This window comes from Schistocerca americana, chromosome 2 (assembly GCF_021461395.2).
Source record: "Schistocerca americana isolate TAMUIC-IGC-003095 chromosome 2, iqSchAmer2.1, whole genome shotgun sequence".
Classification (NCBI taxonomy): Eukaryota; Metazoa; Arthropoda; class Insecta; order Orthoptera; family Acrididae; genus Schistocerca; species Schistocerca americana.
This window is the reverse complement of record NC_060120.1, coordinates 1,007,856,090-1,007,881,578: the sequence shown is the minus strand read 5'-3', so window position 1 is coordinate 1,007,881,578 and position 25,489 is coordinate 1,007,856,090. Positions and strand designations below refer to the sequence as shown.

At 42.5% G+C, this 25,489-nt stretch overlaps 1 protein-coding gene across 1 annotated transcript in view; it reads left to right on the top strand.

Moving 5' to 3' along the window:
• LOC124594621 (Down syndrome cell adhesion molecule homolog) overlaps nucleotides 1–22,664 on the top strand; it is a 184,111-nt gene extending 161,447 nt beyond the window's left edge. Inside the window, exons 11-14 of the mRNA XM_047132993.1 lie at nucleotides 2,302–2,607; nucleotides 10,216–10,392; nucleotides 16,985–17,064; nucleotides 22,554–22,664. Coding sequence (XP_046988949.1) covers nucleotides 2,302–2,607; nucleotides 10,216–10,392; nucleotides 16,985–17,064; nucleotides 22,554–22,664 — 674 coding nt within the window. The remainder of the gene's footprint in view (nucleotides 1–2,301; nucleotides 2,608–10,215; nucleotides 10,393–16,984; nucleotides 17,065–22,553) is intronic.
• Nucleotides 22,665–25,489: the final 2,825 nt, after the last annotated feature.

Sequence of the window (25,489 nt, the reverse complement as noted above, 5' to 3'; positions counted from 1 at the left end):
ACGAGTTTTTTCCGCACGTGGCTGACACTCTGTCTTGCTGTATTATCGCCCTGGTGTTTGCGTTTTTCATTGCGCAAGTTTGCTTCATGCTGCTTCCTCTGGCAGGAAGTCACACACTAAGTTATTTGATCAACAAGCCATACTTGGCAGCCTCCGCCGCTTATCGTGTCCCTACGTCCTGGTGGACTATTTCTTAATGTTGGCTGGCTGTTTGTCTATGAGGTCTGGACTCCTATTATGGTGACAAAAGCAAGTATAAAAATTAAAATTTTCTACAGTCACAACAGATAGGTTGTACATCGTATATATGAATATATAAAGGAGACTGACATTGTCACGTACGCCTTGTAAATAATTGTTGACGCTTATTGCATGAAAGGTGACGGAGTGTCTTTATTATCATACTAGTAGAAGCTGCGAGCGACAGTGCGAATGAAACGGCAGGCGGAAGCCGTGGTTGGAAGGCCACGGAGGTGTGTTGGGCCTGCTTAAACACGGGAAGTAGCAAGACGGACGTCGTGGCACCTGGGCTGTGGAGCACAATAGGGGGACGGCCGGGCGCTTTTGTAGTAGGGCCGGAAGAGTAACCGGATAATACTTCCGAACTCTGCAAATCTTGAACGTAGGTGAGAGGAACGAAGAAGCGGCACCTCGGAAACCACGCAGGCTGGGTTATTTCTAAGGATTTTTACTCAGAAGCGTACCATTGTACGAGTACAGGTTTTTCCTCGCAAACTTTCCGCGCTTCACGACAAAAGACTAAAATATGGTTGGTCGGCGTTCGGAAGAACCTGTAGAGAGGGAGAATATTCCGTGGTTTCGGGAATATGATTCGTTTTCGGAATTACGATGGTTGGGAGCTGAGCCTTGCTGGGAGACCAGCGGTGGAGAGACAGGGTGTTCCGTTGTGAGCGCCCGTGTGTGACGGTCGCTCGATATCAGCTTTGTTGGTACAGACGGACTTGCTGTCTTTGCTCTCAGGAGAGTTTATTGTTAGAACAGTTAGGCACTGTACTGTTGCGAACCTATACGATTCTGGACTTCACCTCCGGATTGGAAGCCGCTGTTGAGTATGCAGCGTTCAGTAAGTGAGAGCACTTCCTCTGTCTATACTTACGGTGAGACGTTATCTGAACTCCGTCCTTTGTGCTGGGAGTTCGCGTTTCTCGTCTGTAGAATACAGAGAGGAAAAGACAGTATTAGTGTATATTAGTCAGACACCCGCCAGGGTAGCCGAGAGCGCTAACGCGCGCTTCCTGGACTCGGGTAGGCGCGCAGGCCCCGGATCGAATCCGGCCGACGGATTAACGACGAGGGCCGGTGTGCCGGCCAGCCTGGATGTGGTTTTTAGGCGGTTTTCCACATCCCGATAGGTGAATTCCGGGCTGGTTCCCACGTTCCGTGTCAGTTACACGCATCACAGACATTTGAAACACGTCCGCACTATTTCACTATTTACACTCAATGCAGACAGTTGGGGTACACTGATTCCGTCCTGGGAGGTACGGGATGGCGGCAGGAAGGGCATCCGGCCATCCATATCGAATATATTGGTTCCCCCTACTTATACCTCCCGAGGAGATCACGAATGTAAAATTAGAGAGATTCGAGCGCGCACGGAGGCTTTCCGGCAATCGTTCTTCCCGCGAACCATACGCGACTGGAATAGAAAAGGGAGGTAATGACAGTCGCACGTAAAGTGCTCTCCGCCAAACACCGTTGGGTGGCTTGCGGAGTATAAATGTAGATGTACGTGTAGAACATTGCCAAATCCGTTGTGACAAAGCCGACCCTGCGATCGCTGCGGGACTATGGCGTAAGCGAAAGAAAATGTATATTAGAGAACCGCCTTCTGCCGTCCTAGTGTTTGAAAGAGTTTATTTGTGGCTGGAGTTCTTCCATCGTCTCAGACGAGTACAAGAACCATCACTTCGACCACTGGACGCAATACATACGGTGATAACGCAAATTGCTTCGGCTTATTAGGGCTATAAAAGCTAAACAGCTGTGATCACGTTAGTTTATTTCTACTGAGGTTCCACACCACCGTAGATTATCTTTGAAAGTAGTGTCTTCTAGTGTTTGGTACGTAGGTGATGGCAGTCGTCTCGCGTTATTGAAATTGGATCAAATTCTCAGCGAGTGGCTTAACCTGGATGAGATGTACTTGCGCATCCTTGCGGAGCCACTTCCTGACCAAATCCAAGCTTTAATGATTTCTGTAGGGGTGACCAGGTGTGTCTGGTCGCTTACCTTAATTAACGAGTGTGGATCTCGGACTCGGTGACTTTCACTTTTCAGCTCCTGTCGCCCCCACGGATTCGAAACTGATACGCATCAACTCGACGTCGATATCGCTGAACCTGCGCTCGTGGGAGGACGGCGGCTGCCCCATCACGTCCGTGGTGGTGGAGTACAAGGCGCGGCGCGAGCCGGCGTGGACGCTGGTGTCCAACAACGCGCAGGTGGCGCCCAGCGGCGGGGGCGGAGACCTGCCCGTGCTCGACCTGAGCGCCGGCACCGCCTACCTGCTGCGCGTCACGGCGCACAACAGCGCCGGCTCCACCGTCGCCACCTACGCGTTCGCCACGCTCACTCGCGCCGGTGGTAAGCCATCTCACGGCTCGCTCGTGACAAGTAGCTTTGCTGTCCTGACGATTACATGGGGAGGGGTGGAGGGGTAAACTTCTGTATATACCCATCATGACAATTGTTTTTCAACGTTGCATCTCTCTAATAGGAAACGAAGAGTGTCAGTGGGAGATAGCCCTGGATTAAGCTATCATGCATCATTCAGTTGGGCACTGTCACATTTTAAATATACCCATACATAGACGATTTATCAGGCAGAACCAGCTGTACTATATCACTGAACGCTATTGTGTACAGTGGTCGATGTGCAATGACTAGTTTTCGTGGAAAGTGCTGGGAGAGTTCATTCGGTTGTTCGGCAAGGGAGGCAGACATTGTTTGCATTGTGATTCTTCTGTCTCTCCCAGCTTATTTCTTGCTCGAACGGTCCACGGGTGTACTGCCGGTCCATAGTGTCCAACGGGCACAGTATTTCGACGATCAGACATCTACATCTACATTTATAATCCGCCTGCCACCCAACGGACTGTGGCGGGGGGCACTTTACGTGCCACTGTCATTACCTGCGTTTCCTGTTCCAGTCACGTACGGTTCGCGGGAAGAACGACTGTCTGAAAGCCTCCGTGCGCGCTCGAATCTCTCTACATTCGTGATCTCCTCGGGAGGTATAAGCAGGGCAAGCAATATATTCGATACGTCACCCAGAAACGCATCCTCTCGAACCCTGGACAGCAAGCTACAGCGCGATGCAGAGCGCCTCTCTTGCAGAGTCTGCCACTTGAGTTTGCTAAATATCTCCGTAACGCTATCACGCTTACCAAATAACCCTGTGACGAAACGCGCCGCTCTTCTGTGGATCTTCTCTATCTCCTCCGTCAACCCGACCTGGTACGGATCCCACACTGATGAGCAATACTCAAGTTTAGGTCGAACGAGTGTTTTGTAAGCCACCTCCTTTGTTGATGGATTACATTTTGTAAGGACTCACCCAATGTATCTCAACCTGGTACCCACCTTACCAACAATTAATTCTATATGATCATTCCACTTCAAATCGTTCCGCACGCATACTCCCAGACATTTTACAGAAGTAACTGCTACCAGTGTTTGTTCCGCTATCATATAATCATACAATAAAGGATCCTTCTCTCTATGTATTCGCGATACATTACATTTGTCTATGTTAAGAGTCAGTTGCCACTCCCTGCACCAAGTGCCTATCCGCTGCAGATCTTCCTGCATTTCGCTGCAATTTTCTAATTCTGCAACTTCTCTGTATACTATAGCATCATCCGCGAAAAGCCGCATGGAGCTTCCGACACTATCTACTAGGTCATTTATATACAGGGTGAGTCACCTAACATTACCGCTGGATATATTTCGTAAACCACATCAGTTAGTGACGAATCGATTCCACAGACCGAGCGTGAGGGGAGGGGCTAGTGTAATTGGTTAATACAAACCATAAAAAAATGCACGGAAGTATGTTTTTTTTTTAAATGGAACCCCGTTAGTTTTGTTAGCACATCTGAACATATAAACAAATACGTAATCAGTGCCGTTTGTTTCATTCTAAAATGTTAATTAGATCCGGAGATATTGTAACCTAAAGTTGACGCTTGAGTAGCACTCCTCCGTTGTTCGATCGTGTGTATCGGAGAGCACCGAATTACGTAGGGATCCAAAGGGAACGGTGATGGACCTTCGGTACAGAAGAGACTGGAACAGCACATTACGTCCACATGCTAACACTTTTCTATAGGTCTTTTTCACTGACGCACATATACATTACCATGAGGGGTGAGGTACACGTACACACGTGGTTTCCGTTTTCAATTACGGAGTGGAATAGTGTGTCCCGACATGTCAGCCCAATAGATGTTCAATGTGGTGGCCATCATTTGCTGCACAAAATTGCAATCTCTGGCGTAATGAATGTCGTACACGCCGCAGTACATCTGGTGTAATGTCGCCGCAGGCTGCCACAATACGTTGTTTCATATCCTCTGGGGTTGTAGGCACATCAGGTATACATTCTCCTTTAACGTACCCCACAGAAAGAAGTCCAGAGGTGTAAGATCAGGAGAACGGGCTGGCCAATTTATGCGTCCTCCACGTCCTATGAAACGCCCGTCGAACATCCTGTCAAGGGTCAGCCTAGTGTTAATTGCGGAATGTGCAGGTGCGCCATCATGCTGATACCACATGCGTCGACGCGTTTCCAGTGGGACATTTGCGAGCAACGTTGGCAGATCATTCTGTAGAAACGCGATGTATGTTGCAGCTGTTTGGGCCCCTGCAATGAACTGTTTGTTACAACACGCAAGTGAACGTCGGAGGTTTCAAGCGTCAACTTTAGGTTACAATATCTCCGGATGTAATTAACATTTTACAATGCAACAAACGGCACTGATTACGTATTTGTTTATATGTTCAGATGTGCTAACAAAACTAACGTGGTTCCATTTAAAAAAACGTAGGTTTGTGTTAAAAAACATCCATCCGTGCATTTTTGTATGGTTTGTATTAAACAGTTACACTAGCCCCTCTCCTCACGTTCAGTCTGTGGAATCGGTTCGTCAGTATTTGATGTGGTTTACGAAATATATCCAGCGGTAACGTTAGGTGACTCACCCTGTATATTGTGAAAAGCAATGGTCCCATAATACTCCCCTGTGGCACGCCAGAGGTTACTTTAACGTCTGTAGACGTCTCTTCATTGAGAACATGCTGTGTTCTGTTTGCTAAAAACTCTTCAATCCAGCCACACAGCTGGTCTGATATTCCGTAGGCTCTTACTTTGTTTATCAGGCGACAGTGCGGAACTGTATGGAACGCCTTCCGGAAGTCAAGGATAATGGCATCTACCTGGGCGCCTGTATCTAATATTCTCTGGGTCTCATGAACAAATAAAGCGAGTTGGGTCTCACACGATCACTGTTTCCAGAATCCATGTTGATTCCTACAGAGTAGATTCTGGGTTTCCAGAAACGACATGATACGCGAGCAAAAAAACATGTCTAAAATTCTACAACAGATCGACGTCAGAGATATAGGTCTAAAGTTTTGCGCATCTGCTCGACGACCCTTCTTGAACACTGGGACTACTTGTGCTCTTTTCCAATCATTTGTAACCGTCCGTTCCTCTAGAGACTTGCGGTACACGGCTGTTAGAAGGGGGGCAAGTTCTTTCGCGTACTCTGTGTAGAATCGAATTGGTATCCCGTCAGGTCTAGTGGACTTTCCTCTCTTGAGTGATTTCAGTTGCTTTTCTATTCCTTGGACACTTATTTCGGTGCGAGGATTTAGAGAAGGAACTGGAGTGCGGTCTTCCTCTGTGAAACAGCTTTGGAAAAAGGTGTTTAGTATTTCAGATTTACGCGAGTCATCCTCTGTTTCAATGCCATTATCATCCCAGAGCGTTTGGATATGCTGTTTCGATCCACTTACTGATTTAACGTATGACCAGAACTTCCTAGAATTTTCTGCTAAGTCGGTACATAGAATTTTACTTTCGAATTCACTGAACGCTTCACGCATAGCCCTCCTTACGCTAACTTTTACATCGTTTAGCTTCTGTTTGTCTGAGAGGTTTTGGCTGCGTTTAAACCTGCAATGAAGCTCTTTTTGCGTTCGCAGTAGTTTCCTAACTTTGTTGTTGAACCACGGTGCGTTTTTCCCGTCCCTCACAGCTTTACTCGGCGCGTACCTGTCTAAAACGCATTTTACGATTGCCTTGAACTTTTTCATAAACACTCAACATTGTCAGTGTCGCCATCTTCAGGTGCACTGACGAACTGAGCTCCTGAAGGCGGGCGGTGGTCTTAAATCCCCTCCCCTCGCGAGGCATTCTCTCGGCGGTCAGCACCCGCGCGTCAGCGGTCGGTGAGACGCTGGCGTCGGCGTCTGTGGTGGCGTCGGTGTAATTGCCTCGTCCGCCCTAGTCGCCCGTTCGTTTCCTTTGCTGAGCGTCTTTTTAATTAGACTCAATGCTGGTTCCCATGCCTGCTGAGGTTGTAGCCGCAGTCTCGGTTGATGAGTCCGTCCCTGGTTCTGCCTGTCCGTCCCTGGGACTGCGGCTACAACCTCAGTAGGCATGGGAACCAGCATTGAGTCTAATTAAAAAGACGCTCAGCAAAGGAAACGAATGGGCGACTAGGGCGGACGAGGCAATTACACCGACGCCATCACAGACGCCGACGCCAGCGTCTCACCGAGCATTGTTTGCACTGTTTACCCGTCGTCTACGCGCTGCAATGACAGAATAGAGGTACACGCCCTGCAGTTTTCTCAAATGATTTTAGAAAAACTATCTAGTAAAAAGTTTCGTTTTTACCTTACTTATAACTTTGCCTGTCAGCTCCATGATGACATGCCCATCATTTCGTTAATGGTCACAGTTAATTCTAGTATTTGCATTTGCAAAATTTGAAAAACTTTACAATGAAAAATAGGAGCCGCTGTGATTTTGCGTTTGGTGCATATTACATAATATGTTGCTCTACATGACGTATACCTAACATATGGATATATCAGTCTTACACATTTCCTTTTTCGGACGGACACACGTCCACATCGTCCGCTCATAGTAACCTCTCAAAACTTTGGCATCTCTTTCCTCACATCCACCACTGCTGGCGGCTCACGTCCAACCGCCCAACACTACGCGCTGTTCACATCTAACTACCCAACACTACACTAGCGAATATTCCAACAATGAGTCCAACCAGCCACAGACTGCACACGTCGCAGTCAGCGATTTTCATACAGAGCACTTCGTGGTGTACCAACATAAGAACCTTAACAGCCTACTTACAAGGTACACGCCTGGGTACAGTCATTGGTGCCATAGGTAACTGAAAACATTCTTCCATGAAGGCATTGGCCGTCTTTTCTCACAGTGGGATGAAGGTATTAACATTTCTGGCGATATTTTGAAACAAAAACAGTTTACTTACATTTCTCACTGTCTCGTTTCCATTTGTCTGCCCCCTCCATATCCATTACTACTCCAGTCCGTTACTCAATATTTTGACTGTTTTCACTCGACTCAAACGACACACTGACTACCTGAAAATGCGTGCCCGTTCGAATAAAACAATTTTACTTTGTCGAACTACAATGCCAAATGACTTTCTTGCAGGTTACCAAAGAACCGTGCATCGGCATGTGTGGTACGCTATTGTATCTGCTACTCCAGGTGGCCTGTTGTCTCTCAGATAAATCACAGGGCATTAACTGTAAGTTGGCCAATTGCCAGATGGGGTTGCGGACTGCAGCGGATGTGAGCCCGGCCACCACATTGACCGCCGCGGGGCGAGGAGCCCTTCAGAGGGGGGAGGAACAAACACCGCCCGCATCCCGCAGTGCAGGCATCTTAACACTCAGACCAGTGAAGTACAAAATAGTGACACATCAGACAACAATGGCTACCTCACTCATTGCTCTCAGTTAGCAAATGTTGGCTGCAGCTAGAAACAAATTACTACCAGCCGAAACGTTCCAAATTTACCGATTGAGGTGTAGGCAGCAAACTGACCAACTTAACAATTAACATACTTTACAAGCCTAAGTAATATCGTTCATTCGGAAAGAGCAGAGACATTCATTTGGAGGTCTGTTGGATGACTGAGGCAGCTTCGCCATTCAGTAAGTAGAGTAAACAGAATTATGTGACTCAACCTCCTCTCTTCTCTGGCAGAGGTTTCTAATGGCCATGTTTTCGCTCTCCCGAGTTATTTCTGAAGCCATAATTATTTATTTTCTTTAATATTTTAAACATCTTCAACTGTTTACCCTGGTGGAGTGATGGGGCTACCTCAAGGACATTTATACACCAGTGTGCCTAACTCTTCCCAATTCCTTCCACCTCACCTTAGGCAAATCAGCACCTGTCTACACCGCGATCTTCAGTTACATTTGCTTATACAACTAGTAACTTATGGTGACTGACTGAGGTAGACTCCATACCAAAAATTCATTAAATCAAAACAAACATTCAAATTATTAAATGAAACGCCCACTTCTACATTGCTAGAAAGTATGACAGGTTTTCACCATTTTATTTTATTTTACTTTTTTTTTGGCAATTCTAGTCTTCTCTTCATAGAAAACAGGTATGAAGCTCAAACACTTACACATCAAACAGTTTTACAAACCACGACTGATATCTACGTCCCATATTAGCTCATTTCTCTTGTCGACCTTAAACATCGATTTACTTGGAATCATACTTTGATTTTATTTGCCGCTTGTATCAGCAATATTTTTCTTGGTGTTAGATAAACAAAGAACATTTCTGCAATATCTGAACCAACCTCTGAAATACTCAGTTTCAACAAGGAAATTAGTCATTTGTCGTTACAGGTCCAATGGCCGGATGAGTTCGCAGTTTGTTGTAGTGTTTCTGAACATGTTGGTGGATTTGTGACCTGCTTCGTAGCCAGAGAACATATTTTCGGATGTGTTACACATCGTTACTTTTTTTTTTCCTGGAGACGAAGTCTTATAGTTTCGAAGTTGACTGCGGTTCTTTTGAAACCAATGAAGACAGCAGTTTCAACATAAAAATAAAAAGGAGTAAAGGGTATTTATTTTCGCCGTGAAAATGTTAGTATATGAATCTCCATTTCTTCGGTGCTCCGGAAGCTACAAAACTAACCACTTCTCCATATATGAGCACGAAAATCATTCAGAGATCTATCCATCCTTCCAGACACAGCATAATCATCCATTTCTTTCTCATTCCAGATCTCCTCTTCTCCACACACTTTTCTTGCTTTTCCAACATCTTAGTTTGGAATTATCAGTTACTTTCTTCTCATTTCCTTCCCCAAACTTCATCCTGCAGAAAATCCACATTACCAGCTGCCTTTCACCACTCTCACACCATCCGCTAACGTCATCCTTCTAATCAACAAATCCCACTTCTCAACCATCCGTATTCCGTGACATTTACAAAACCTCGTACCAACAGTACTAGCAACTATCTCTGTAACCAACAAGAAAATCAATATTTTATCATTTACAAAGCTCAAAGAAAGTAGATATTTTAATTTATGTAGTAGTTTAGCCACGAGTCCATTAGATTCGAAATTTATTTACCAGAGAGTAGTATTGCAGATGCGCTGACCTACGTATTAGAAACTCATCTTAAACTAACAATCAGCCAATTTATAGCCCTCATCATGAATGCGCCACAGTTAGCTTCATAAATAATTCGAAAGAAAATTAGGCACAAAGAAACCCGGCACTCTCCATTGTAGTAGCTAATAACAACTAATTTATAGAATCTATGACATGTGTTTTTTAATTGTATATGCTAATGAATCACGAAAGTTTATAGTAGTTTCGTGATGGAAGTTTGGAAACAGTGCTTTGCACACATTTCTCTGATAGTGTTATAGTTTCATTACAAATACTAGCTTCTAGAGACAGGTAGTCACACGCTTGTCCAGAAACAGAGTGGAGAAGGAAGAACATCCAAAATCGAATATACAAACAAACAGAATAATCATCTTAATACCAAAGAAAACAGGGCTAGAATTAAAGAAATTTTGAGTATTGTTCTGCCTAAGTGATAGAAATTAAGATTGCTTACCTCTGCTTTGGAACTGTCTGCAGCTACTGTGTCACCAGAGCTGATGGTGCATTCCGAGTACAGCAACAGGGACCTGTACACAGGTATCAACGTCATTGTACCTATCGTCACCGGAGTCTCATTCCTAGTCATCCTGGCAGCGGGCCTCTTGCTCTACCTGCGAAGAATCTCAGGAGGGCTTTCACAGGATAAGTACGAAGGTAATTTCCATAGATTTTTGATAATTACGTTTCATTAAATTTTGCTCAAAGACATAATCTTTACTTATCAACTCATTAGTATCCACATCACAGTAAAAACATTTAACTCGGTAAAGTTTCCTTTTAATTTCACTAAATTGTGTTTCCTCATTTGAATACTTAATACTGAAAACATTGACATAGCACTACTCCACATACATAAATATACATACATACATTAATCCTTGTTCCAAAGATCACGAATACAGCATTTCGTAATGATGTGGAACGTATCACTTTAACATAAGTTTTATTTACACAAAATAATTATTTAATTAATTTTTTTACAGTTACTACTTCATATCTAAGAAATCATCTGTCAAAATGTTAATACGATTTGGCAAATGACCAAAGATTTTTGTGGTAGCATAATTCACCACTTTCTGTGCCAAAGTGAGAGTTAATCCAGAATAGTGAATATCATTGCCAGCCGGGGTGGCCGCGCAGTTCTAGGCGCTACAGTCTGGAACAGCGTGACTGCTACAGTCGCAAGTTCGAATCCTGCCTCGGACATGGATGTGTGTGATGTCCTTAGGTTAGTTAGGTTTAAGTAGTTCTAAGTTCTAGGGGACTGATGACCTCCGAAGTTAAGTCCCATAGTGCTCAGAGCCATTTGACCAGTTTCTTGAATATCATCCTTTCTTCTAGTGTTGTAGCTATGCACTTCGCTGTTATTTTTGAATTGGGATGGGTTATTACTGACAAATTTCATTAGTGAATATATGTATTGCGAAGGTACTGTGAATATCCCAAGTTCCTTAAATAAATGTCTGCAAGGTGATCTTGGGTGGGCTCCAGCTATTATTCTGATTACACGCTTTTCTGCAATGAATACTTTCTCTCTTAATGACGGATTGCCCCAAAATATGATGCCATATGAAAGCAATGAACGAAAACAGGTATAGTAGGCTAATTTACTGATATGTTTATCACTGAAATTTACAATAACCCTAATAGCATAAGTAGCTGATCCTAACTGTTTCAGCATATCATCGATGTGTTTGTTTGAATTCCATTTCTCATCAATGCACACACCGAGAAATTTTGAGTATTCTACCTTAGCAACAGACTTCCGTTCATAGTCTATGTTTATCAATGGTGTTATGCAATTTTCTGTACAGAATTGTATAAACTGTGTTTTCTCAAAATTTTGTGAGAGTCCATCTGCAGAGAACTGTTTAATAATTTTCTGAAACACATTATTTGCAATTTCCTCAGATGATTCTTGCTTCTTGGGTGTGATTACTATAATTGTATCATCACCAAGATTAACCAACTCTGCATCTTCTTGAATACAGAGTGGCAAGTCATAATATATATTAAGAACAACAAGGGACCCAAGACTGAACCCTGTGGTACACCATTCTTGATACCTCCCCAGTTAGTGGACTCTGTACCGTTAACGTCAACCTTCTGCAGTCTTCCAGTTAAGTATGAATTAAACCATTTGTTCACTGTCCCTCTCATACCACAATACTTAAGCTTGTCTAGAAGAATTTCATGATTCACACAATCAAAAGCCTTAGAGAGATCACAAAATATCCCAATGGGTGATGTTCGGTTATTCATTGCATTTAATATTTGATCAGTGAAAGCGTTTATAGCATTTTCTGTTGAAAAGCCTTTCTGAAAACCAAACTGACATTTTGTTAGTACTTGATTTTTACGAATATGTGATGCTACTCTTGAATGCACTACTTCTTCAAGAATTTTGGATAAAGCTGTCAGAAGTGAGATTGGGCGGTAGTTGTTAGCATCAAATCTATCCCCTTTTTATACAATGGTTTAACAATAGCATATTTCAGTCTATCTGAAAAAAATTCCCTGTTTCAGTGAGCTACTACATATGTGGCTGAGAATCCTACTTATTTATTGGGAACAAGCTTTTACTACTCTGTTGGAAATGCCATCCATCCCATGTGAGCTTTTACTTTCAGATGTCAGGCGTACTTCCATTGGTTAATATTATATTTAATGAGCGCAGTAGTGCTCTACAAAAACTACGATTCGGTAGTTTTGATAAATACATAAATGAGGTCGTCAATGGTAGGATTACCGGATGTATTGGTAGCATTGGCAAGAAGAGAAACACAAATGAATGTGTAAGACAGGAACTGGGAGCCAACGACTTCTCTTTGCCTCTTTTTATTTTACATAGAGGAAAGTTGCCACTCACCATATAGCGGAGATGCTGAGTATCTAAATTTTCTTTTTTCTTTTAGATAATTGGAACTGCCTATCGCTCAGTGTTAGTTCATTGTGTATTTTTTGTCCTCACAGAATATAAACTGCACTTTATAATAATAACTAGTTGATCACATAACTTCTGCATCTTTTATGTAGCCAAAGCATTTACTTCTGATGCAAGTACATGCACAAACATCAAAAATCTAGGTAATTATTGTTATTTGTAGTCAACAGACGGTTCTTCAGCATGATGAAAGACAACGCGTTTCCTACTATTATTGACAAAACGCGAAAGTTGTTCATGAATAACAGAAACATGTTTTCTATAAGTTCGACGAAATATTGGAACAATGTTTAATTTACTTCGGTTTCGGGTCTTTTAACTCTTTTATTTTTACTACGCTATCGCTCTGTTTCACGTTACAGATAACAACATTCGAGTGAAGCCAGAATTAAACAATGACAGTTTCAACTCTGGTATCAATACTGTTTATTTTTAAATAACAGATAGAAGAATAACTATGTAGAACAAAAGTGTTTCGTAGGTTACGTGGCCCTTTAAATATTCTCACTACTTTCCACACAGTTCACTGCTTCCGGTTTCTAGGGGAATCTTGTAAGACACTGATGCATACGTAAACAAAGCGATCGATATGAGATAAGCCCAAAACGTATGCAACACACCTAATGTACAGGTACGATTTTAACTGTCCAAGGCTGCTAGGAAAACTACTGAAGCTACTCATACTTATGATAATCTGTGGTACCCTGTGGTAGTTTTAGAAATCTGTTAGTGAGCAACGAGCAACAGAAAATTGAGAAACCCTTACCATTTCAATTCTTTGCTAACATATTTGCAAACCGATTGTTGTAAATAGTACATTACGCACTTTATTGAGAAATTTACAGTGAAATAACTGGAGAGAGCACATACAGGGTTATTACAAATGATTGAAGCGATTTCACAGCTCTACAATAACTTTATTATTTGAGATATTTTCACAATGCTTTGCACACACATACAAAAACTCAAAAAGTTTTTTTAGGCATTCACAAATGTTCGATATGTGCCCCTTTAGTGATTCGGCAGACATCAAGCCGATAATAAAGTTCCTCCCACACTCAGCACAGCATGTCCCCATCAATGAGTTCGAAAGCATCGTTGATGCGAGCTCGCAGTTCTGGCACGTTTCTTGGTAGAGGAGGTTTAAACACTGAATCTTTCACATAACCCCACATAAAGAAATCGCATGGGGTTAAGTCGGGAGAGAGTGGAGGCCATGACATGAATTGCTGATCACGATCTCCACCACGACCGATCCATTGGTTTTCCAATCTCCTGTTTAAGAAATGCCGAACATCATGATGGAAGTGCGGTGGCGCACCATCCTGTTGAAAGATGAAGTCGGCGCTGTCGGTCTCCAGTTGTGGCATGAGCCAATTTTCCAGCATGTCCAGATACATGTGTCCTGTAACGTTTTTTTCGCAGAAGAAAAAGGGGCCGTAAACTTTAAAGCGTGAGATTGCACAAAACACGTTAACTTTTGCTGAATTGCGAATTTGCTGCACGAAAAATGCGTGAGGATTCTCTATCGCCCAGATTCGCACATTGTGTCTGTTCACTTCACCATTAAGAAAAAATGTTGCTTCATCACTGAAAACAAGTTTCGCACTGAACGCATCCTCTTCCATGAGCTGTTGCAACTGCGCCGAAAATGCAAAGCGTTTGACTTTGTCATCGGGTGTCAGGGCTTGTAGCAATTGTAAACGGTAAGGCTTCTGCTTTAGCCTTCTCCGTAAGATTTTCCAAACCGTCGGCTGTGGTACGTTTAGCTCCCTGCTTGCTTTATTCGTCGACTTCCGCGGGCTACGCGTGAAACTTGCCCGCACGCGTTCAACCGTTTCTTCGCTCACTGCAGGCCGACCCGTTGATTTCCCCTTACAGAGGCATCCAGAAGCTTTAAACTGCGCATACCATCGCCGAATGGAGTTAGCAGTTGGTGGATCTTTGTTGAATTTCGTCCTGAAGTATCGTTGCACTGTAATGACTGACTGATGTGAGTGCATTTCAAGCGCGACATATGCTTTCTCGGCTCCCGTCGCCATTTTGTCTCACTGCGCTCTCGAGCGCTCTGGCGGCAGAAACCTGAAGTACGGCTTCATCAGAACAAAACTTTATGAGTTTTTCTACGTATCTGTAGTGTGTCGTGACCATATGTCAATGAATGGAGCTACAGTGAATTTATGAAATCGCTTCAATCATTTGTAATAGCCCTGTAGTTGACTTAAAGTTGTGACAGCCCATTCCCAAGCACAGCATTTGCTGATAGCGACGTTTTGTGAAAATAAATGCCCGTGTGTCCAAGTACCTACATTCACAACGCTTGGGCCTGTATTACACTATCACATTTCTTGTCAAAGCTGATAAGACGAATATTTATGTCAAAGAAATTTGATGGTGTAATAGGGAACTTTGCCAAATCTCGCCTGTCGTCAAATACATATGATCAAATCTAGGGCCTCACCTTAGATTTGATCATGAAAGTCGTGCGTCTTCTGTTCAGTGCAATGTGAAATGTAACCTGTTGGAGTGCTGGCTCGCTACAGCTATTTGACATGTCTGTAGTGTGTTTGTACACACAGCATGGCTTCACTGTTAGTGTGTTCCTTCGACTCCTTTTTTTTTATTTATTTTGTTTTTAATAAGTTGGCTTCGACTAGGGTGGGAGGTGAGCGACGGGCACACTGCAACACTCGCACATTGATTTCTTGAATAAAAAGAAGTTTAATATAAAAACTTCTACTGCCTAGACAGCAATATTCATTGTACAGTTAAAGCATGATGAGTAGTTTCGTTTGCTTTCTACAACCACCTTCAGGACGTTCAGATCGTAAAAACGAGTTGAATATGCACTGAAAAACATCACCATTAGCAACAGCAGTGCAATGACATGCATTCATATTATAGCCGAGCAAGTCGACAACAGTATCTAGTTAAAAGATTCATCGAGTGCGAGCCAAGTTGTAAACCATAATATCACAAGATCTAGGTAATAAGGAAGGAATTCTTGCTTATGCAAACTGGCGATCTCCCTTCTTTATTACCTGTATCATGCGAGATGATGGTTTACAAAAAATGGTTCAAATGGCTCTGAGCACTATGGGACTTAACGTCTGTGGTCATCAGTCCCCTAGAACTTAGAACTACTTAAACCTAACTAACCTAAGGACATCACACACATCCATGCCCGAGGCAGGATTCGAGCCTGCGACCGTAGCGATCACGCGGTTCCAGACTGAAGCGCCTAGAACCGCACGGTCACACTGGCCAGCCTATGGTTTACAACCTGGCTCTCTCTTGATGAAGTTTTTAATTACATATTACCATAGTCTTATTGGCCCATAATACGAATGCATGTCACTGCATGATTCTTGTTAATGATCATGTTTTCCAATGCATATTCAACTTGTTTTTACGATTTGAACGATCTGAATATGGTTGTAGGAGGCAACCGAAACTAGTCATCATACGTTAATTGTACAATGAATATTATAGTCCAGGCAGTAAAACTTTCCTTACATTAAAAAAATTTGTTGTGTCAATACATACGTTAAGATCGCTGTCTTCTTCCTGACAGTGTTAGGCTTCACTAACGGTGATTTCTTTGTGACCTATGAATACCCGTCATTGTGACCACATGGTTTTACCAAGCATGTCCGCTGACACTTCCATACTGAACCTACAAGCACACAAAGAAGGCGAGTGGACTGAATGCTATGACTGTCACAGTCGTACTGAGGGTGGTGTTCAAACAGTCTTCCACTGCGGTGATCAAAGACTTTCGGAGTGCAGGTAGACTGTGACTCATACGAAGCACTGATAGTGGACGAGGACTCGCAGCGTGCTGATAGTCCGTGACCCAGTGAGCAGGTAGTTTCCAGGAACAATGGACGCAGATTTCACAGATTTTTATATGTGTGTAAATTTCACTGGTCGCAGTTTTCGTATACCTGGTTATGCCTGTGGACAAAGGAATGTTCAGCCTGGGAATACGTGCCTTTATTTGGTTAGAATGTTACCGCTCAGGTCGTTACCCCACCCATGTGGGCAGATCACCTTCAAGCAAACAACTGAAAATTATCCTACGCCGCGTAGCTTGGCAACTCCTAGAATTTCTTGCTATTTTTTAGACTCTTAGTTTTCATGCTACTTTCTTCTCCGAAAGTCAACTGTGAAATTTGGAAATTTATGTATGTAAGAAAATTAGTGCTTCTACTGCAATGCTCTTGTGGGGTTTGGAAGGGGAGTTCCCTCCCTGTAACCCATTGGGATCAGCACCTACATGTGTTTGCTGCATGTTCGCAGAGAAGCCAGTAGACTCCTGTGCTCCGGCAGACCTCGAGGGGAAGGGGGCGCAGCAGGCGCACCTCATCGTTGAGGAGGGGGCAGCCTCAGCCTCAACTGCAGCCTCAACGGCAGCCTCGGCCGCTGCCTCAACGTCAGCGTCCGCCAGCGGGCAGCCACTGTGCATGCCAGCCATCTCCCTGCGTGACGTCAGCCCCTACGCCACCTTCCGCGTGCCACTCGCCACAGCACAGGGCTGTCCAGACGTCGTGCAGGAGTCCGTCTACCACTCAGACTACGGTGGCGGAACACCCAGTCCCAGAACTGTGAGCAGTGTACGTGCACTACGTCAGCAAAAGTACAGCATGTTACTACATCTATACAGGGTGATTCACGAAGATATGCAAATATTTTAATATGTTATCCTACAAGTAAAACTAAAGAAAAAAGTTCAGATAAATATAGGTCCGCAAATTTTAGCTCCGGAGTTACGGCTAATAAAAGATTTTGTTTGAAATTTAGCAACTTCGCTTATATGAAGCCACCACAAAACTGAACGAGGTTAAAGTAAGGCACAATTTCCATTTATTTTGTTGTTATTCGTCTGGTTAATCTAATAAAACATGTCTCAGATATGTATTTGTGGTAGTTTTTCGCAACAGCCAGAGAAGCAAAGACTATTACACAAGTAAATTTGGTTACCTTCCATTAAGAATGTAGAAACGTTTATGTCATTGTTGGCAACTGTTACTGAGTTGTTTCAGTCGTTTCCTAACCTTGAAACGAGTTAGTTTTCTGTATTGTTCAGTAAAAGAACACAATAACAACAGTGTATTTAAATGAAACCACACAGTAACTGTTGTAGTTTGTAGATTATTTATGAAATAGGGACTCCTTTCAAATTTAGAACAGAAGAATACGCCGATGTGGTGTTTATTTATGGTAAATCTGATGGTAATACTACGGCTACAGTTAACGAATACCGCATACGTGAATCTGAAACGAGGAACAAAATGTGTTCATACACGTGCAGCTAAATGACTGAACTCAGTGGAGACACTTCTGAACTTTTATTGTGAATGCAATGTGAAATTGTATACTATACACTGTACAACTTCCTTAATACTGAGCTTTGTTTTTTCTGTGACATAAATTCACGTATGCTATAGTATTAATAAAAGCAGTTTATCTGACACATTCATACAGTTACAGTTACCGTTATTACCATCATTTTTCCAAAATTAAATTCTCTACAACTTCTGTTGAAAACTTTGTGCAATTGTCTGGAATTTAAAAAACAAATTGGGCCTAGTAGTTAGTAAGTTAAAAATTTTACGAAGTTAGTTCTTTGCGTCTCTGGATGTTCCGGAAAACTACGCTGATATACGCCTGAGACACGTTTTATTGGATTCACCAGATCAATAACAACAAAATAAATGGAAATCGCGCTTTACTTTAGCCTCGTACAGTTTTGGGATGGGTTCATTTTAGCGAAGTTGCTAAATTTCAGGCAAAATCTCTTATTAGCCGAGACTCTGTAACTAAGCATTTCCGGACCTATGTTTATATGAACTTTTTTCCTTTAGTTTTACTTGTAGAATATCATATTAAAATATTTGCGTATCTTCGTGAATCACCCTGTAAACAGTGTTTCACTATTATTCATGTACAAAAACAAACGGGTGATCAGAGTAAAATGAAACAAGTAAATAATCAAAACAATCTTAGGTCCAGAAACCAATGTACATATGGAGTTTCAAAAACACTTTTGCAGATTTTGCTACAGGTTCCATGCAACAAAATAAGGAAAAAAGCATACACAGGAGGATTTTCTCCATTGTGTACAAGGATCCTTAACAGAAAAGGTCTAATGAACTTATGTAAGAAAATGCACGGTTTCCATCCTAGAGACCATTTATTCAGTCAAACTTTGCTACAGAGACTGCAGTCTAATACGCACTGTACCATGCAGCCACAGTTACAGTATGCATGGTTTTTACAGTATGCTTCGTTTCCTCCTAGAGGGTGGTACTGTTTCTCATACGTTATGCCGTAGTGCACTGTCCTGTCATAGTAATTGGCAATGGTGTATCCGATTCTCTTCTCCTGCTGACTCACCTTCTAGTGCATGTGATACAGTGTTGTACACAAAGGTTCCGTATGCGAATCGGGAGGTTAGCCACATGGCGGAAAGGCAAATGGCAACGGTCGGCGTGCAGCAAGGTTGTATCAGGAGACCTATCACCGCCGACAACAACACAGTGTTTCGCCGTTTGTCTGAGACAGGATCGTTTCAGGAAGCAGGAACTCAAAAAGAACGTACCCGAAACTTGGAGAAAAATATGATTAATACTATGGAAGACGACCGTCGTGCCAGCACCAGGCAGTTGGCCCACCAGAACAGAGTAAAACAGACGACCATGTGGAACATGAAAATTACTACTACTCTGGAGATACTGGAGCAGCGTATTCATGCTGCCTTCGACACTGGTAAGACGTAGCCTGGCCGATGTGAAAGTATGAGAGAAAACATGTGCATACACGAATGTGTTGACGCACATGGACGCCATTTTCATCACATACCGCGGTCTCTGCAACAATGTATGATTGAATAAATAGTCTCTAGCATGGAACCCATGCATTTCCAGATTTAAGTTCATTAGACCTTCTTTGTTCCGTATCCTCTCATCGATCAATCCCTAGAGCTTGTACACGGTGGAAAAAAATCACCCTGTATAAACACCAATCCTAAAATCCTTCTTTTCCGAGGAGTTAATGAAAGTTTAAAGTCTAGATGATTGGACCTCGACAACACATATACTGAAATGTCAAAAAGTCATGGGATAGCGGTATGCACATATAGAGATGGCGTTAGTATCACGCACACAAGGTATAAAAGGTCAGTGCATTGTCGGGACAGTCATTTGTTCCCCGGTGATTCGTGTGGAGTGGTTCCCGACATGATCATGACCGCGCGATGGCTATTAACAGACTTTCAACGCAGAATGATAGTTTTAACTAGACGCATGGCACATTCCATTTCGTGAATCGTTAGGGAATTCAATATTACCCGATCCACAATGTCAAGAGTGTGCCAAGGATAGCAAATTTCAGACATTACCTCTCACCACTGACAATGCAGTTGCCGACGGCCTTCACTTAACGACCGAAAGCAGGGGCGTTTGCGTAGAGTTGTATGTGCCAATAGACAAGTATAACTGCGTGAAATAACCACAGAAATCAATGTGGAACATACGACGAAGGTATCCGTTAGGACAGTGTGGCGTAATTTGGCGGTAATGGATTATGGCAGCCGACGACCGAAGTGAAAACTTTTGCTAATAGCATGACATCGACTGCAATACCTCTGCTGGGCGCGTGACTATACCATTGGGTCCCTAGACGCATGCAAAGCAGTGGCCTGGTCAGATGAGTCTCGATTTCAATTGGTAAGAACTGATGGTAGGGTTCGTGTGTGACCCAGACCCCACGAAGCCATGGATCCAAGTTGTCAACAGGGTACTGTGCAAGCTGGTGGTGTGGGCTTTGTTTACATGAAATGGACTGGATCCTCTGGCTGCTCAGCTGTTTGGAGATCACTTTCAACGATTCAGGGATATCAAGTTCCCAAACAACGATGGAATTTTTATGGACGACAATGCGCCTTGTCACTGGGCCACAATTGTTCTAGATTTGTTTGAAGAACTTTCTGGACAATTCGAGCGCATTGTTTGCCCTCACAGAGCGTATTGATTGGCCGCATATGATACCAATCGAACATTCATGGGACGTAATGGAGAGGTCAGTTCGTGTACAAAATCTTGCACCGACAACAATCTCGCAATTGTGGACGGCTATAGAGGCAGCATTGCTCAATATTTCTGCAGGGGATTTCCAGCGCATTGTTGGATCCGTGTCACGTCGAGTTCCTGCACTATGCCAGGCAGAAGTTGTCACCTCACTGTAAACTCAAAATACATGCTCGAAATGTCCTTCCCTTGTTTCTAAACATGCATGGTCTCGTCGAATCAGGTACTGCCGCTTCCTTTCAAATACTCCCTGACGTTTTCTAATAGTCTTTCATGCATCCATGACACATCGATGGTTTTCTGCATCTGGATGGACTGCTGCATACTCCAATTGTGTCAGGTGCCCCTACAGGTAATAATCCTAAGGACTGAGATCGAGAGAACGTGCAGGACATGGAACTGGTCGTCCTCTACATACCCATTCTTCATGGTAGATACATAAATACGCTGGAGCTCCATTATGCATAAATCACATGTTTCTTCTTATTTGCAGAGGCACATCTGTCACCTACAGTTCCAGGCCACTAGACTCATGCTGATGTCTAACTTGTAGTGTAGCATTGTTGTCTGTAGAAATTTGTTTTTCAATCTCTCCCAAGCGTTGCCTTGTCTGTAAACCAAACTGAAGAGACAAACTACGGATTGGCTGTTTGTGCAACAAATCATCGGCCAAAGTTTTCCCGTGGTGGACGACGGGCAGGTAAGGCCCTGCAGACGTTTAAGATGATTCTGGTACATGAGTTGCTCGTGAGGAGTCCTCTGTGCTGTACTCAGTGATGTTAGACATGCCATCGCCATTTCTCTTGCGCTGACACCTGCCTCCTCTTGACAGCCCATATAACGTGCTTTCCTAGTCAAGCGTACGAGAAACGTGTATGCTCCCTCGGCCAACAGTCAGTTTTGTTACAGAACCTGTCTCGTCAGTGCGACGATACACAGCACCAAAGGTTGGATGAATCAGCTGTCTTCAGCTTGGAAACGCGTCTGATACAGCTGTGCAACCCCGGTTCCATTGCCATTCGCACGGCCGTACGTAAAAATTATGCCTGCCTGTTCGCGAATATCCTGCCATATCTCAACGGAGCACTTTCAGTTGAATCACACCTATAGTAAATGTACGCAACGGACACATTGACGACCGGCTAATGATGAATGTAGACAAGTCTCTCTGGCAACACATGGTCATCTAGAATACATAGACTCAAACGGGTGCAAAGATAATAAAGTTTTTGTGTTGTATCTGGAAAGCTGTCAAACGTCAGAAAACGAAGGGCTTTCGGACATACATTCATATGAACTTTTTTCCTTTTTTTGTTGTAAGGAACCTGTCCCCAAAGTTCGTACTTTACAAAGTTTTTGAAACACCCTGTGTATTTATCTACTCCGCAAGCAGATGTATAGACAGTACATTTTACCATTATTATCGATTTAAACAACGGCATCACGAAACCAACTAAAGTTGCTGTATTGTGCATTTGTTTATCGATAAACGAATCCTGACAAGCGACCGTCTTCTAGTCACAAATACCACGAATTCAACGAGAACTAACACGAGTAAACAAACAACACTAACAGTGCTCTCTCCCATGTTTTTTTTTCACACAAGTTATGGGTCTACAAGAACGACTTTTCTCAACTGCTATGATACTAAATAGTTACGATTTTTTCACACTCGTAATTTGTGCACACGCAAATATTCACATTTATCTCAAATCCTCTCGTGTATCCGTCAATGGTTGACCACTACTGCCTGACACTTTTTCTTTCTCTTTTTTTTTCAGCAAGGAGGTGCTATGGATGTCACGTGCCGAAAGATGCAAGAACCACGGAGTTACGGCGATAAGTCGGAGTGGATTCCGCTGAGGAACCTGTACCTCACCCACAGGTACTGACTGTAAGAGTGTGCACACGTCGACGTCCCGGCAGCAGCCGTCAAATGCAGTTTACTGTCTTACCGAAGGCAGTGCTAATAATCCAAGTGCCTTGTGAACTTACTCTCATGTAGAATGATACCGTACAAAGCGATTCTCTTACGTGTATAGGCTACACGTCTTAGTGAAGCACGATACCCTTTTAAACCATACAGTTAAGTGTTGCAAGTGCGAAATAAGTATCAACTTACCCGCAAAAGGAATGACTGTTTTCTGAAATAATTTAGGGAATAAAGTCTTTTAATGAAAGTGGAACATTTTATGCCGCTGTTCTTTGTTGTACTTAAATATAAATTTTATTGTTTTTGATTCTCACAATGATCTATATATACATAATGTTTATATTATACTGTTCTTACAAACTAAGTGTACCCTAAACATTCTAAACTTGTTCGAATATCATCTACTGAAAGTTTTAAATGTGTTGTAACTGTTATGTAATATTATAACTGTAATTAACTATATAAAATTTCAAAAACAATTTTCGTTTTTGGTTAATTAAGACTGGAACATTGATGTATAAGGAGCATTCTTTGTTTTGCAATAAGTTTCGTTTTACAATTAGATTAGATTTACTTTCATTCCAATAGATCCGTAGTGAGAAGGTCCTCCAGGATGCAGAATACGTCAGAAAAACAATAATACGTGACAAATATTTACAACAGAAACAACTAAGCTAATGTTCCAAGCTTGGCTTGATGAATTACCCCAAAAAATAATCCCATATGACATTATGGAATGAAAGTAAGCTTAGTATGCCAGCTTTTTCATTTTTATATCTCCTATGTCTGACACAGCATTGCAAATAGAGATTTGTTAAGATGCTTCAGCAGTTCTGTGGTGTGCTCCTCCTAGTTGAATTTATTATCAAGCTGTAATCCCAAGAATTTAACACTGTTCACTTCTTCTATCTGCTTGTCATCGTATGTTAGGGTTATACTCGTGGGACACCACAGACAAGTTCTGAACTGAATGTAGTGTGTTTTTTCAAATTTTAGTGACAAATAATTGGCTAGGAACCAGTGATTAATGTCCAAAAATATTTTATTAGCTGATCTTTCTAAGACTACACTTGATTTGCTATTTATTGCAATATTTGTATCATCGAGAAGCAAAACGAAGTTGGCATCTGTTTATGTTACTGATGAAAAGGTCATTGATATACACTAGAAAAAGTAATGGCCCTAAAATGGAACCTTGTGGGACCCCACATGTAATTATTTCCCAGTTGGATGATGCCTGATAGCTTAATACATGTCTTTTTACTAATAACACCCTTTGTTTCCCGCCAGAGATATAAGGTTTGAGCCATTTTGCAGCATTTCCTGTTAGACCATAATATTCTAATTTACTTAAAAAGGATATTGTGATTTACACAGTCAAATTCCTTTGACAGATCACAAAATATACCAGTTGCCTGCAGTCTTTTGTCTAATGAATTAAGCACATTTTCACTGTAAGAGCCTTCCCAATATCAGAAACCTTTAAAAATTCGAACTGCGTCTTTGACAGTATGTTATTTGAGATAAGATGGTTTTAAAGCCGATTGTACATTACTTTTTCTAAAAATTTTGAGAATGTTGGCAAAAGTTAAATTGGTGGGAAATTTGATGCTATTTCTTTATCTCCCTTCTTAAACAGTGGTTGCACTTCAGCATATTTCAGCCATTCAGGAAATATTCCACTGATAAACGATTGGTTACACAGATAGCTTAATATGTTACTTAACTCAGAATCACATTCTTTAATTAACTTCGTTGATATTTCATCATATCCACTAGATGTTATTTATTTTAAAGATTTTATGATGAAAATTATTTCCGCTGGGATAGTGAGGGTCAAATTCATATTATAGAAGTTACTTGAAATGTCTGGTCTGAAGTATTCCATAGTAGCATCTACAGAACCTGACAACCCCATCTTTTCAGTAACAGTTATAAAATGTTTGTTAAAAATCTCTGAACGGTTCATCAGGATGTTTATTCTGAATGTGAAATCATATTTTCTTTAAATAAATCGCGGTTATTGTTGGGAATGCAGGAGGACAGCGTGTGTTATGTTCATTCAGAAACATTCCCAACAGCTAGTAATAAAATGATATTTAGTAAATATGAAGAAATGCTCTGATGCTGCTTCTTTTTGTGGAATGTCCAGCACAATTAGATCTTGGAAATTGCTACAAGTCCTCTAAAAGCTCAAAGTCCTGTCACTGTATCTCTGAGTGACGCCAACGTAGAGACCTGAGCTGACCTACGATGCCTACGTAGCCTAAGTCACAGAGACTATGGACCAACACAGTAGCTTGTAGACCCGGCGGCAACTGGAGACTGACTGCACCCGACGCGGCGCACTGAAGAGAATTGTCCGCCGCAGCTCAGTGCTCCAGTACTGAATGAGGCATTGACTAATTGCTGTCCACACACGTGATGCCGACGGGTTGGCAGCTGTGGCTCTGGCAAACCTCGGTTTAGTTCGTAATGCCAACCCACAAAGCCGCTGCGCTACAAGTGTTTCGAGCGCGGTTTATTGATTGTGGTGCGGTACTCTCTGGAGTCGTGAGTGCCGTCACCACAGTTATAATTAAACTTTCTCTTTACAGGGGCCCCATTAAAAACTAGTGATCCTAGGAAACGAAACTTAATGGAAACATTTGTAAGGTCATATGGAAGAGAAATAACGAATAAACCACTGAAAGAACCACATTTTAATTTCCAAATGAGAGAGGTAACATTTCGCACCCCGGCAAGGACAGCGACACAATTCAAACTGCAGTACTTGAAAGAAAT